The 15323-nt window shown below is 42.1% G+C and overlaps 1 protein-coding gene across 3 annotated transcripts; it reads left to right on the top strand.

Annotated features, from left to right (window-relative positions):
• Positions 1–9575: 9575 nt before the first annotated feature.
• LOC129816643 (putative methyltransferase DDB_G0268948) lies at positions 9576–14545 on the top strand. Of its 3 annotated transcripts, none has more exons than XM_055871380.1 (7): positions 9576–9729; positions 11837–11956; positions 12263–12447; positions 13365–13578; positions 13695–13798; positions 13928–14065; positions 14181–14545. In XM_055871380.1, the coding sequence occupies exons 2-7, from the start codon at positions 11846–11848 to the stop codon at positions 14272–14274; spliced, it is 846 nt and encodes a 281-aa protein (XP_055727355.1). In that variant the 5' UTR covers positions 9576–9729; positions 11837–11845; the 3' UTR covers positions 14275–14545. The 3 variants fall into 3 exon arrangements, with proteins under 3 accessions (XP_055727355.1, XP_055727354.1, XP_055727356.1); XM_055871379.1 differs by having other exon boundaries at positions 9577–9729; positions 11832–11956; XM_055871381.1 differs by having other exon boundaries at positions 9578–9729; positions 11832–11956; positions 12263–12426.
• The last annotated feature ends 778 nt before the right edge of the window (positions 14546–15323 follow it).

Genomic DNA, 15323 nt, shown 5'->3' on the forward strand with positions numbered 1-15323 from the left:
GACACAGATCTGGTCAAATAACACTTTTCATTCAACCTGGAAGTGTTAAAAGAATGCAGATATTATACTTCATAATCGGAAAGTATTTTTTCAACATTTTATGTTACAGCCTTATTTTAAAATTGCTTAAATAATTTTTACATATTAAAATATTTGATGTTAAAATATATATTTCAATATTTTAAACACCACACATTGCCAGTGCAGCTGGTCCATACGGAGGCTGGGGGGGGTTTCACACTGAGCGTCCTGTTGGGGTGACTCTCTATCCGGATGTCCTGTTTAACCAGCAGCCCCCTCCTCGCACCTCAGCACCACCGGATGATTTATGATGGAAGCACCACTAGGGGGCACTGTGGAGACAAATCGAAGACAGTGGGGATCAGTTATCTGTTCTCTCAAATGCAAGTAGAATTAATTTATTCTAAGAAATGTACTTTGGATATGCGCACCCTTTATGGTTACCACATTAATAGAGGCGACTAGGAGGTTTTTAAAATGGAAGATGAACCTCCCACCATCTTCCAACTCCACTAGTGAGATGTAAACGAAGAAGTGGCCATTGAAGTCTCTATATGAAAATCCTTCATCAAACGTCAGGTTGGATCCGTATATTTTAGATGTCACGACTGGAAACTCTTGGTGTAGATAGTTGTGTCCAAGACCACGATGCATGAACATGGGTGTACTCTGCATGGCCGTGGGTGTACTCTGCATGGCCGTGGGTGTACTCCGCATGGCCGTGGGTGTACTCCGCATGGCCGTGGGTGTACTCCGCATGGCCAATATTCTGACTTCACCTAAATGTTTATATTTCAGTTAGATAAGAATCCATTATGTACCTTCCTCAGTTCTGACAGCATTATAAATACTATTTAACAGTGTTCCATTCTGTCTGAGATTACAGTAGTATCTCCCCTCACTGCTCTGATCAACACTATGGATGACCATGAGCACAGTGTTGTTGTAGAATAACTTGGTGTCAGACGTGGGATCTCCATCTCTTTCCCACTAAAGTGTGGCCCTTTTGGTAGGCTGGACAGCTCACAACTCACAGCAGAACCCAGACGAAATGAAGGCCAAAAGAAAGGTGCCACAAAAAAATATGTCATTTAAAAATGGGCATAGAGTTGAAGTGGGAAGTTTACACACACCTTATCCAAATTCATTTAAACTCCATTTTTCACAATTCCTGACATTTAATCCAAGTAAAAATTCCCTGTCTTAGGACAGTTAGGATCACCACTTTATTTTAAGAATGTGAAATGTCAGAATAATAGTAGAGAGAATTATTTATTTAAGCTTTTATTTCTGTCATCACATTCCCAGTGGGTCAGAAGTTTACATTCACTCAATTAGTATTTGGTAGCATTGCCTGTAAAATTGTTTAACTTGGGTCAAACGTTTCGGGTAGCCTTCTACAAGCTTCCCACATTAAGTTGAGTCAATTTTGTTCCATTCCTCCTGACAGAGCTGGTGTAACTGAATCAGGTGTGCAGGCCTCCTTTCTCGCACACACTTTTTCAGTTCTGCCCACAAATGTTCTATAGGTTTGAGGTAAGGCTTTGTGATGGCTAGGCCAAAACCTTGACTTTGTTGTCCTTAAGCCATTTTGCCACAACTTTGGAAGTATGCTTGGGGTCATTGACCATTTGGAAGACCCATTTGTGACTAAGCTTTAACTTCCCGACTGATGTCTTCAGATGTTGATTCAATATATCCACATAATTTCTCTTCCTCATGATTCCATCTATTTTGTGAAGTGCACCAGTTTCTCCTGCAGCAAAGCACCCCCACAACATGATGCTGCCAGCCCTGTGCTTCAAGGTTGGGATGGTGTTCTTTGGCTTGCAAGCCTCCCCCTTTTTCCTCCAAACATAACGATGGTCATAATGGTCAAACAGTTCTATTTTTCTTTCATCAGACCGGAGGACATTTCTCAAAAAAGTACGATCGTTGTTCCCATGTGCAGTTGCAAACCGTAGTCTGGCTTTTTTTTAATGGTGGTTTTTGAGCAGTGGCTTCTTCCTTGCTGAGCGGCCTTTCAGGTTATGTCGATATAGGACTCGTTTTACTGTGGATATAGATTTTTTTGTACCTGTTTCCTCCACCATCTTCACAAGGTCCTTTGCTGTTGTTCAGGGATTGATTTGCACTTTTCACACCAAGGTACGTTCATCTCTAGGAGACAGAACGCGTCTCCATCCTGAGCGGTATGACGGCTGCATGGTCCCATGGTGTTCATACTTGCGTACTATTGTTTGTACAGATGAACGTGGTACCTTCAGGCGTTTAGAAATTGCTCCCAAGGATGAACCAGTTTATTTTTCTGAGGTCTTGGCTGATTTCTTTAGATTTTCCAATGATGTCAAGCAAAGAGGCTTTGAGTTTGATGGTAGGCCTTGAAATACATCCCCGGGTAACAGGTAGACCTCCAATTGACTCAAATGATGTCAATCAGAAGCTTCTAAAGCCATGACATCATTTAATGGAATTTTCCAAGCTGTTTAAAGGCACAGTCAACTTAGTGTATGTAAACTTCTGACCCACTGGAATTGTGATACAGTTAATTATAAGTGAAATAATCTGTCTGTAAACAATTGTTGGAAAAATCCCTTGTGTCATGCACAAAGTAGATGTCCTAACCGACTTGCCAAAGCTATTGTCACATTCGTCATATTGAGGAGACGAGCAGCGGGATATGAATACATTCTTCTTTTAATAAAGGAAGAACACTGAACAAACAAACTAACAAAGTAACAAAAAAACGACCGTGACGCTATCTAAAACGAGTGCTGACAGGCAACTACACATAGACAACTACCCACAAAATCCCAATGGAAAATGGCAACCTAAATAGAATCCCCAATCAGAGACAACGATAAACAGCTGTCTCTGATTGGGAACCAATTCAGGCCACCATAGACCTACAATATATCTAGGCTAACAAACACCCCTAGACATACAATAACCCTAGACAAGACAAACAAGCATACCCACCCTCGTCACACCCTGACTTGACCAAAAGAATACAGAAAACATAGATAACTAAGGTCAGGGCGTGACAGCTATAGCTTGTTGTCACACAGCTAGGAGTGGTGGGTGTGGAGTCAGGCGCAGAGAGCAGAGGATAATGGGGAAACCAAACTTTATTACGGTATCCAAAAGTAAATAAATAAATACGTCCAAACCAAAACTGGACACCAAACAGTCAGTGAACAAAACACGCAACCAACCTAGACAAACAGAGAACAAGCCCGCACAAAAGCAGGCGGGCCTAACAGGTGCAACCAATAAGACATAACAAACAGAAAAGGAAAAGGGGATCGGTGACAGCTAGTAGACCGCCGAACAGGCAGGGGAGCCACCTTGGGTGGAAGTCGTGACACTTGTTAACAAGAAATTTGCGGAATGGTTGAAAAATAAATTTTAATGACTCCAATCTAAGTGTATGTAAACGTACAACTTCAACTGTATATTATTACATTTTACCTGAATGAACAAAGAAAGTTAAGAAAGAAGGGTATTTGCAGAAGCTGGTTTTCAAAACTATTTCAACAGTGGAAACTATTTTGTAATTATGGAAATTTCACAATGAATTGTCTGTACAAAAGAGACAAGAATTGAGACATACTCTGGTTGAGTTCTTGCAAACAAAAACAGCCCTGTGCTTTCAAACTTTGGCTTCACTGTGATGTCATAGTCATTGCTGTGGATGACGTAGTCACTGAAGGCTGGACTGACCACTAGACAAGAGGAGACAGCCCTGTTACTGTAGTTATAGTCAATATCAGGAGTAGAGACAGCCCTGTTATCGTAGTTACAGTCATTATCAGGAGTAGAGACAACCCTGTTACTGTAGTTATAGTCATTATCAGGAGTAGAGACAGCCCTGTCATCGTAGTTACAGTCATTATCAGGAGTAGAGACAACCCTGTTACTGTAGTTATAGTCATTATCAGGAGTAGAGTCAGCCCTGTTACTGTAGTTATAGTCATTATCAGGAGTAGAGTCAGCCCTGTTACTGTAGTTATGATCATTATCTGGAGTAGAGACAACCCTGTTACTGTAGTTATAGTCATTATCTGGAGTAGAGAAAGCCCTGTTACTGTAGTTATAGTCATTATCAGGAGTAGAGACAGCCATGTTACTGTAGTTATAGTCATTACCAGTCTTTACCTGGGTCTGTCTTCTTCCTCTTCAGGTGGAACACCAGAGCACCAATCAGTATCCCGGCAACAACCAAAGCCGTACAGGCCACAATGATCGAAATCTGCAAGGTGTGGTCTGTTGGAAACCGAGTATGAAAGAGAACATGCTAAAAATGAGACAGCTGAGGACTTACTATGACTTTTGCTATGACTCCAAAGGCATCACAGTTAATTGGGGGGCAAACGGCAATGTAAAGACATTGATTTGGTTACTTGTTTGGTATTGTTTATGATGATCATGATGTCTCACTGAATCTATTCATTCTGAGGATGTGATCTACTGTGACCTACTATAATCGACTATCGTCATTAGTAACCTTTCAGAGGTGATGGTAACACTAGGCCTGGTAACCCAGATCTTCCACCAGCATCCCAGAGTCTGAGGGTAACACTCGCTTCTGAGGGTAACACTCGCTTCGTCCCTTCTGATAGGCTGGACAGCTCACAATTAAAACTCACATCAGAACCCAGACGAAATGAAGGCCAATTATGAAGGCAAGCCCCATGCCTTATCTGTGGACATAGAAATATAATTATTCTAGTTCTGTTCTATGGTGACAAACCAATGCCACTTAATCAGCTTAGTGTCATACCAGTCAAAAGTTTGTTCAAGTTTTTTTTTTTTTTTACTATTTTCTACATTGTAGAATAATAGTGAAGACATCAAAACTATGAAATAACACATATGGAATCATGTAGTAACCAAAAAAGTATTAAGCAAATCAAAATATATTTTATATTCTTGAAAGTAGCCACCCTTTGCCCTGATGACAGCTTTGCACGCACTTGGCATTCTCTCAACCAGCTTCACCTGTAATGCTTTTCCAACAGTCTTGAAAGAGTTCCCACATATGCTGGGCACGTTGACTGCTTTTCCCTCACTCTGTGGTCCAACTCATCCCAAACCATCTCAATCGGGTTGAGGACAGGTAATTGTGGAGGGCAGGTCATCTGATGCAGCACTCTCTCACTCTTCTTCTTGGTCAAATAGCCCTTACACAGCCTGGAGGTGTGTTGTGTCATTGTCCTGATTAAAAACAAATGATAGTCCCACTAAGTGCAAACCAGATGGGATTTCGTATCGCTACAGAATGCTGTGGTAGCCATGCTGGTTAAGTGTGCCTTGAATTCTAAATAAAATCACTGACAGTGTCACCAGCAAAGCACCCCCACACCTCCTCCATGCTTTGCGGTGGGAACCACACATACAGAGATCATCCGTTCCCCTACTCTGCGGTTAAAACCAAAAATCTCAAATTTGGAAAGATTTCCACCAGTCTAATGTCCATTGCTCGTGATTCTTGGCCCAAGCAAGTCTCTTCTTCTTATTGGTGTCCTTTCGTATTGGTTTGTTTGCAGCAATTCGACCATGAAGGCCTGATTCACGTAGTCTCCTCTGAACAGTTGATGTTGAGATGTGTCTGTTACTTGAACTCTGTGAAGCATTTATTTGGGCTGCAATCTGAGGTGCAGTTAACTCTAATGAACTTATCCTCTGCAGCAGAGGTAACTCTGGGTCTTACTTTCCTGTGGCGGTCCTCATGAGAGCCAGTTTCATCATAGCGCCTGATGGTTTTTGCGACTGCACTTGAAGAAACTTTCAAAGTTCTTGAAATGTTTCGTATTGACTGACCTTCATGTCTTAAAGTAATGACGGACTGTTGTTTCTCTTTGCTTATTTGAGCTGTTCTTGACATAATATGGACTTGCTCTTTTACCAAATAGCTATGTTCTGTATTCCACCGCTACCTTGTCACAACACAACTGATTGGCTCAAACGCATTAAGGAAAGAAATTACACAAATTAACTTTTAACAAGGCACAGCTGTTAATTGAAATACATTTACAGTGAATACCTCATGAAGCTGTTTGAGAGAATACCAAGGGTATCCACAAAGGGTGGCTACTTTGAAGAATCTCAATATAAAATATATTTTAATTTGTTGAACACTTTTTTGTTTACTACGTGATTCCATATGTTATTTCATAGTTTTGATGTCTTCACTATTATTCTACAATGTTGAAAATAGTATAGAACCCTTGAATGAGTAGGCGTGTCCAAACTTTTGACTCGTACTTTACATTGAGCGAATAAAACATTATAAACACCTGCTCTTTCCGTGACATAGATTGACCAGGTGAAAGCTATGATCCCTTATTGATGTCACTTGTTAAATCCACTTCAATCACTGTAGATAAGCGTTTTCCCAAACTCAGCCGTTAGTTTTTCCCCCCCAACACTACACACCTTATTCAAATTATCAAAGATTGATGATTAGTTGATTATTTGAAATCAGCTGTGTAGTGTTACGGCAAAAAAATGACAGCACTTGGGGTCCCAAGGACTGAGAAACCCCGGTGTAGATGAAACGCCAGGAGAAACCCCGGTGTAGATGAAACCCCAGGAGAAACCCCGGTGTAGATGAAACCCCAGGAGAAACCCCGGTGTAGATGAAACCCCAGGAGAAACCCCGGTGTAGATGAAACCCCAGGAGAAACACCGGTGAAGATGAAACCCCAGGAGAAACCCTGGTGTAGATGAAACCCCAGGAGAAACCCTGGTGTAAAGCCTTTTAGATCTGAATTTAACGATAAACTGGGTGGTTCGAGCCATGAATGCTGATTGGCTGAATACCGTGGTTTACCAGACCGTATACCATGGGTGTCACGTTCCTGACCTTATTTCCTTTGTTTCGTCTTTGTTTAGTTGGTCAGGACGAGAGCTGGGTGGGCATTCTATGTTTTGTGTTTCTATGTTGGGTTTGTTGTTTGGCCTAATATGGTTCTCAATCAGAGGCAGGTGTTTGTCATTGTCTCTGATTGGGAACCATATTAAGGTAGCCTGTTTTCACTGTTTGTTTGTGGGTGATTGTTCCTGTTCGTGTGTTCATCTGTTCTGTGTAAGAAATTTAAAAAACAAAGTATATAAGAGCAGCAGTAAATAACAATAGCGAGGTTATACACAGGGGGTACCGGTACAGAGTCAATGTGGAGGCTATATACAGGGGTTACCGGTACACGGTCAATGTGGAGGCTATATACAGGTGGTACCGGTACAGAGTCAATGTGGAGGCCATATTCAGTGGGTACCGGTACAGAGTCAATGTGGCGGCTATATACAGGGGGTACCGGTACAGAGTCAATGTGGAGGCTATATACATTTTGTACCGGTACAGAGTCAATCTGGAGGCTATATACATGGGCTACCGGTACAGAGTCAATGTAGAGGCTATATTCATTGGGTACCGGTACAGAGTCAATGTGGAGGCTATAAACAGTGGGTACCAGTACAGAGTCAATGTGGAGGCTATAAACAGTGGGTACCAGTACAGAGTCAATGTGGAGGCTATAAACAGTGGGTACCAGTACAGAGTCAATGTGCGGGGGCACCGGTTAGTTGAGGTAGTTTAGGTAATATGTACATGTAGGTAGAGTTATTAAAGTGACTATGCATAGATAATAACAGAGAGTTGTAGAAGCAGCGTAGTTGGGAAGGGGGGTGCAAATCTTTACGTCTGTCTTGGTGTGCTGGGACCATGTTAGTTTGTTGGTGAAGTGGACGCCAAGGAACCTGAAGCTCTCAACCTGCTCCAATACAGCCCCGTCGATGAGAATGGGGGCGTGCTCGGTTCTTTTTCCTGTAGTCCACAATCATCTCCTTAGTCTTGGTTACGTTCAGGGATAGGTTGTTATTCTGGCACCACACGGTCAGGTCTCTGATCTCCTCCCTATAGGCTGTCTCATCATTGTCGGTGATCGGGCCTACCACTGTTGTGTCATCAGCAAACTTAATGATGGTGTTGGAGTCGTACCTGGCCGTGCAGTCATGAGTGAACAGGGAAAACAGGAGGGGACTGAGCACGCACCCCTGAGGGGCCCCCGTGTTGAGGATCAGCGTGGCAGATGTTTTGTTACCTACCCTTACCACCTGGGGGTGGCCCGTCAGGAAGTCCAGGATCCAGTTGCAGAGGGAGGAGTTTACTTCCAGGGTCCTTGGCTTAGTGATGAGCTTTTAGGGCACTATGGTGTTGGTATTACAGACTCAGACATGGACAGGTTGAAAATGTCAGTGAAGACACTTGCCATTTGGTCAGCGCATGCTCGGAGTACGCGTTCTGGTAATCTGTCTGGTCCTGCGGCCTTGTGAATGTTGACCAGTTTACAGGTCTTACATCGGCTGCAGAGAGCGTGATCACACAGTCGTCCGGAAACAGCTGATGCTCTCATGCATGTTTCAGTGTTACGTGCCTCGAAGTGAGCATAGAACTTATTTAGCTCATCTGGCTGGCTCCTGTCACTGGGCAGCTCTCGGCTGTGCTTCCCTTTGTAGTCTGTAATAGTTTGCAAGCCCTGCCACATCCAACGAGCATTAGAGCCGGAGCAGTTCGATTCAATCTTTGTCCTGTATTGATACTTTTCGTGTTTGATGGTTCGTCGGGGGGTATAGCGGGTTTCTTATAAGCTTCCAGGTTAGAGTACCACTCCTTGAAAGCGGCAGCTCTAGACTTTAGCTTAGAGCGGATGCTGCCTGTAATCTATGGCTTCTGGTTGGGGTATGTACGCATAGTCACTGTGGGGACGACGTCTTCGATGCACTTATTGATGAAGCCAATGACTGATGTGGTGTACTTATTCAATACCAATGGAGGAATCTTGGAAACATATTCCAGTCTGTGCTAGCAAAACTGTCCTGTAGCTTAGCATCTGCTTCATCTGACCACTTTTTTATTGATCTAGTCACTGGTGCTTCCTGCTTTAATTTTTGCTTGTAAGCAGGTCAGATTTGCCAAATGGAGGATGAGGTAGAGCTTGTATGGGTCTCTGTGTGTGGAGTATAGGTGGTCCAGAGTTCTTTTTCCTCTGGTTGCACATTTAACGTGCTCATAGAAATTTGGTAAAACAGATTTAAGTTTCCCTGCATTAAAGTCCGCAGCTACTAGGTGTGCCGCCTCTGGGTGAGCGCTTTCTTGTTGGCTTATGGCGGAATACAGCTCATTTAATGCTTTCTTCGTGCCAGCCTCTGACTTTGGTGGTATGTAAACAGGTACAAAGAATACAGATTAAACTATCTCGATATGGGGCGTATGGGGTCAATCAAGTGTATCATAATATATCAACAGGGTGACGTAACATTGCTGAGAGAAGAACTTGAACTTAAAATTTAGAGAGAGATCTGATTGTACAATATCTGAATAAGCAGGAAGACTGGCTTTTTTGTCTTTTCCCACCTCCAATCATCACTGAAAAGCCACCTCATTGGCTAACAAGATTACGATCCCTCCCCCATTCCATCTCCACAGGACTTCTTATTCGTTCTGAGACCCCACACAGCTTTCTGTGAACCCATGTAACCCTGGCCCCCTTCTTAAAAGGCCTCATTACCAAACAACCCACATTCCCATGAAGCCACAGCAACTTCCCTTCCTTTCTCTATCCCGGGGCCTCTCTCATACATGCCTGGCCTAACACGTATTCTTTTCCCTAGAACTGGGCCTGTGAAGTAAGGGAATCTCCGGCGGTGAGTGTGCATCTGTATGTTTGTGTGTGATCACGTTTGTTTATGTAGCGACCACACCCCAGTGAGGAGGAGCAACCTGGTTTCAGAGCATTTCACATTATTCTGTACGTAAATCCGATACACTCCATTTAGGGGAAAGGGGGATACCTAGTCAGTTGTACAACTGAATGCATTCAACTGAAATGTGTCTTCCGCATGTAACCCAACCCATCTGAATCAGAGAGGTATGGGGTGCTGCCGATTTAGTATGATATGTTATGTTTCGTATGGTCTGTATTAATTTGTGGATGTCCATCATCAATTTCATATGAAATGTTACAAATTATAATTCGTATGATATGTTACGAATTACAATGTGTTGTTGCTAATGTTGGCTAGGCTAGGGGTTAATATTAGGAGTTAGGTTAAAAGAAAACCTGTTAGGCGGGCTGTCCCGATATCGGTACACTTATGACAACATCCAGCTCTATTGCAGGGCGCGAAATTCAAAATCCATTTTTTTTTAAATATTTAACTTTCACACATTAACAAGTCCAATACAGCATTTGAAAGATAAACATCTTGTCAATCCAGCCAACATGTCCGATTTTTTAAATGTTTTACAGAGAAAACACCACATATATTTATGTTAGCTCACCACCAAATAAAAAAGTGGACAGACATGTAGCAGCAGCACAAGTATGATTCAAGTAGCATGCACAAGCCAACCTAACTAACCTAGAACCAACCTAAACAACCTAGAAAAAACTACCTCAGATGACAGTCCTATAACATGTTACACAATAAATCTATGTTTTGTTCATAAAATGTGCATATTTTAGCTATAAATCAGTTTTACATTACTGCTCCCATCATAGCTACATCATAGCTACAGTCTGAAATCGCACGGGAGTAGCCAGAGAAAATACAGACACCAACGTCAACTACTAATTACACCTCATAAAACATTTCAGAAAAACATATGGTGGATAGCTAATGAAAGACAAAGATCGTGTGAATAGAGCCAATATTTCCGATTTTTGAAGTGTTTTACAGCGAAAACACAATATATCGTTATATTAGCTTACAACATTAGCTAGCATACGGCAGCATTGATTCTAGTCAAACGCTAGCATAGCACAGTTCGACAGATATATGAAAAAGCATCCCAAATTGGGTCCTTATCTTTGTTGATATTCCATCAGAATGTTGTAAAGGGGTCCATTGTCCAGTACAGTCTTTAGTTGGGTTCCAGAACGAACTATTTCCCTCTTGGGTTAGCAAGCACAATGGCCGTGCGGCGCTAATCTCTCTTTCTTCAAAAAATTCTTCCAAAGCATCACGTCTAAAGTCCAGAATAAATTGCAATAATATAATTAAAGTATATTGAAAAAACATGCTTTAGGATGATTTTGTGACATGTATCAAATAATATCGTAGCCAGAGGTCATATTCACCTTTAACGAGCGTATTCCAGGAGCCGAGTCCAGGTTCTACCTCGCGCCCGGAAAAAAAATTAAACTGCGCAGGTCTCACTAGAAGATGTTGTGTTCAGCCCCTGGAAGAGATATTCGACTGCTTTTTTCTCTCACTTCCGCATTACACCCAGATGAAGGCGTGTGACGTGTTTCTACGGTCCTAAGTGACATGACCTTTTATAGACAAGGTCTTAAAGAGAGACATCGCATTTGGAAATCTCAATTCTGGATAGGAAATGGGCTGTAAAAATAGTTCTGTTCAACTTAGAGAAATAATTCAAACGTTTTTAGAAAATATAGACTGTTTTCTATCCAATAGTAGTAAATATATGCATATTGTAAGATCAAAAATTTCTTAAGAGGCCGTTTGAAAATGTGCGCATATTTTCCAGTTTTTTCAATATTCACCCTGCAGCCAGAAGAGGATATTATTAAAAGAATAGCTAAGAGGGTTTGCCTTAAGTAATCCTGTCTTATGTAACCATACCAAACATTACATATCAATTATCATTTGAGTGTCTCCGATTTAATTTGAGTCTATGAGACCAGGCTGGAAAGAGAGCTTGCCTGAGTAAAAGTCGTAAAGTAGCAGGAATCTTTCTGAGTAGAAGAGAACATTTCTATTCCTGTTGTTTTCTGCTGTAGTACAGCTCAGTGGCATGGCCCATCGTCTGTTTGAAGGTAAGGAGCATGCTACCTCCTACTGGAAGTACAGGGTCTCTCCCTCAGCTCAGCTCATTGAAGAAGTCATGTCCTTCCTAAAGAAAAAGGTTGGTGTGACATACATGTTTCACAGAATACAAAGACTAATTGTTTGTTCTTATTTTAACATCATAATCACGCAATATGTATGAGTTCAAATCATATAGTTACTGTCTGTGTATGTAAAATATTTTCAATGACAAATAGTATTGCAGAATTAAATTACAGAATTATATTGCTGCATGTTTCATTCCTGCTTTTCAATGTTTTACTAATAAACTGGTCAATTGACATTCTCCTGCCTTAAAAAATATTCACATATACTAATGATGTCTCATACCTATGTGTGATGATCATGTGTCTTGTCCTGACAGAGGGGCGTGCAGCCCTGTGACCTGGCAGTAGACGTAGGCTGTGGGTCAGGTCAAGGGACCGTGCTCCTGGCCCCTCACTTCTCCTCAGTGGTGGGGACCGACATCAGCCCTGCCCAGCTGGAGGTGGCCCAGGAGCACGCCACCGCCCCTAACATCTCCTACAGGTCAGAGCCAGCCCCAGAGAGGTGGAGGTCGTCAGGAGGAGGATAGGGTTGTATTTTGTTGTGGTGACACTGACACTGATTCAAACCCTCTGATTCAAACACATTATCGTGACAGAATGAGTTTTGGTATAAGTAGGCCTAATGTAGAGGGTAGATTTTACGTACAGATGTATTTATTTCTGGGGCATTTCTCTGAAACCTAAGAAGAGTCCTGGTATAATGCAAATAATAAACTGCGTGGTTCGAGCCATGAATGTTGATTGGCTGCCAGCCATGGTATATCAGACCGTACACCACGGGTATGACAAAACACGGCTCTAATTGCGTTGGTAACCACTTTATAATCGCAATAAGGCACCTCAGGGGTTTGTTGTATATGGCCAATATACCACAGCTAAGGGCTGTATCCAGGCACTCTGCGCTGTGTCGTTCTTAAGAACAGTCCTTAGCCATGGTATTTTGGGCATATACCACACCCCCTCGTGCCTTATTGCTTAACTAAACCAGTGTGATGGGAGAAGGAACGATAGGGTTAAAGTCCTTTGTTGAGGGGGACACGGTGAAATTAGGCCAAGGACCAAGACAGACAATGGGACCCTTGTCTGCTCAAACTCATGCATTTCTCCCTCTAGTGAGCAAAAAAAGAAGCTACAGCTACTAATACTGTTCTGGAACGCATCTACATGTACAGTAGATGTTCCCAGTTAGCACTGAATGAAGGGAGCCATATCCAAGGAACCAAATATGTATGAATTCCAGTCTGGTTCCAGATTTGTTTGTGCTTTTTTGTCAACTCCTATTGTGACAATAATCTTAGGAGTTGGCAAAACAGCACTAACTGATTTGGTACCATTCTGTCGGATATCTTTAAATTACAACATGACCTGTGTTTGTATGTGTGTATCCATGTGTTAGTATGTCTCTGTGTCTCTGTTAAGACAGTGCCAGGCTGAGGAGCTGCCGTTTGCAGACAGCTCAGTGGACCTGGTGACGGCCATGTCTGCCTTCCACTGGTTTGACCGGCCGCGGTTCCTCCAGGAAGCCCACAGGGTCCTGAAGGCTAAAGGTTGCCTGGCTCTACTCAACTACACCATGGATATGGAGCTTGAGTATGGAGACTGCTCCCACACACTCAACACAGTCTGCAAAGAGGTCTGGAAACTTTATAAAATAGAATACAAGTGTATTATCCAAACACATAATGATAAGTCGATCACATACATGTTTGTTTTTTAAACATTTGTCTTTTTAAAATGTTATCTCATCAGTTTTATGCTGCACTCCTGCCCTATCGTAACCCCTGCCTGGGCCCTTGCTCTGTTGCTCTTTACAAGCAGTCCTACAGTTCCATCCCCTACACAGAGAAAGAGTGGTGAGGCCTGAGCTCGGATACATCCACTGCCCTCGTTGCTATTACCCATGTACTTACAAGAAGTGTTTGATTTGATGTACAAGATGGGTTGGCTATAACCTTAAGGTAATGCTAATGCTGTGTTGTTAGGCAGGAGTGTATGTGGGTGAAGAAGTCCATGACTCTGTCCAACTACATGGGTATGATAGAGTCCTTTTCCAGCTACCAGGCTCTACTAAAGAAAGACCCAGAGGAAGCCAGCAGACTGTCAACTGACATCACCCACAGGTTGGTCCCTGACACAATCCCTAGTTGATGCTGGTCAAAAACGTAAAAGTAACATTTCATGTTACATCTCACATCCATCTCTCCCCCTCTCTCGTTCTCTTTCTCTCCTCTCCAGACTGTTGGCTGTGATGGGGGTGACCTCCCCAGAGACTGAGCTTGTGGTTGGAGTAAGGTATTTCTTCCTGCTAGCCTGCAAGTCAGAGGACTAGCTACCGATCGATGACTGAGACTACACTGTGTCCCCTTTGGTGAAACTGGACACTAAGATGTGCTACTACTTATCTGTCTTGATTGTGTTATTGACTGTACGTTTGTTTATGTGTAACTCTGTGGTGTTTGATTTTGTCACACTGCTTTGCTTTATCTTGGCCAGGTCGCAGTTGTAAATGAGAACTTGTTCTCAACTGGCCTTCCTGGTTAAATAAAGGTGAAATAAAATAAAATAAAATTGATTCATGGTGAACATGAAAAATTATAGAATTAGTGATTACATTTGTATTATAACTTTCCAATGATTGGTATCTCATTTGTTATATTTGTCACTCTGGCTCCAGTTTTGTTTACTTTACAAGCACACGAACCTAGCCCAGTGGTATGAGTGATACAGTGTGTGTGTGTGTGGAGAGTAGAGGATTCCTAGCAGAGGGATCTCTTTATGGCTAAAAGAACTGGTACCTAGCATAGCACTTTCAGTATCTAGTTTTCCTTCATGGATACAAGCTTCTATAGATTACTTTTCAGAATGTCTGTGTGTGGTGTTTCTAAGTCCTAAACTCCAATGGTGGTCTCTTTAGCTACACAATCTGGTCATGATCATTTATTGTTGCCAAACCAGAATTTTTCACATCAGATTACATGACATTTGTATAGATGCTACCTGCACTCTGCTGACTAAGGTGCTGTTCCAACTTTGGTCACTAGAGGTCATTGTTTGAATGTTCTATTCTCAGTCAGGCCAATCTTTTCAAATAAAACACATTTTAATTATATCTCTATTTGAGCAAAATAAGTAGTGTTGTTATGATCACAAGAAAATCTTATTATGGTCTAGAGCCCCACAAATCTGAATGTTCTATCATAAAGTGAGAACAATTCGTTTCGCTGGCTGATATGGCTTCTTCTTAGAAATGCTACAAGAGTAAATTAATAGATGACATTCACTGCTATAAACCTGTCTCCAATATAATCACATAATTTACACAGACCCACTTCGGACCTTCGTGTGAAAAGGCATTCCATTGTCTGTTTTGTCAACGAG

The sequence above is a fragment of the Salvelinus fontinalis genome, chromosome 19 (assembly GCF_029448725.1).
Source record: "Salvelinus fontinalis isolate EN_2023a chromosome 19, ASM2944872v1, whole genome shotgun sequence".
In the NCBI taxonomy this organism is placed as follows: domain Eukaryota; kingdom Metazoa; phylum Chordata; class Actinopteri; order Salmoniformes; family Salmonidae; genus Salvelinus; species Salvelinus fontinalis.

Bases quoted from the DNA above. Each gene is read 5' to 3' on its own strand.
- LOC129816643 (XM_055871380.1), top strand. From the start codon at position 11,846: ATGGCCCATCGTCTGTTTGAAGGTAAGGAGCATGCTACCTCCTACTGG. The intron at 11,957-12,262 runs GTTGGTGTGACA...TTGTCCTGACAG, and splicing joins TGTCCTTCCTAAAGAAAAAG to AGGGGCGTGCAGCCCTGTGA. The intron at 14,066-14,180 runs GTTGGTCCCTGA...TCTCCTCTCCAG, and splicing joins TCAACTGACATCACCCACAG to ACTGTTGGCTGTGATGGGGG.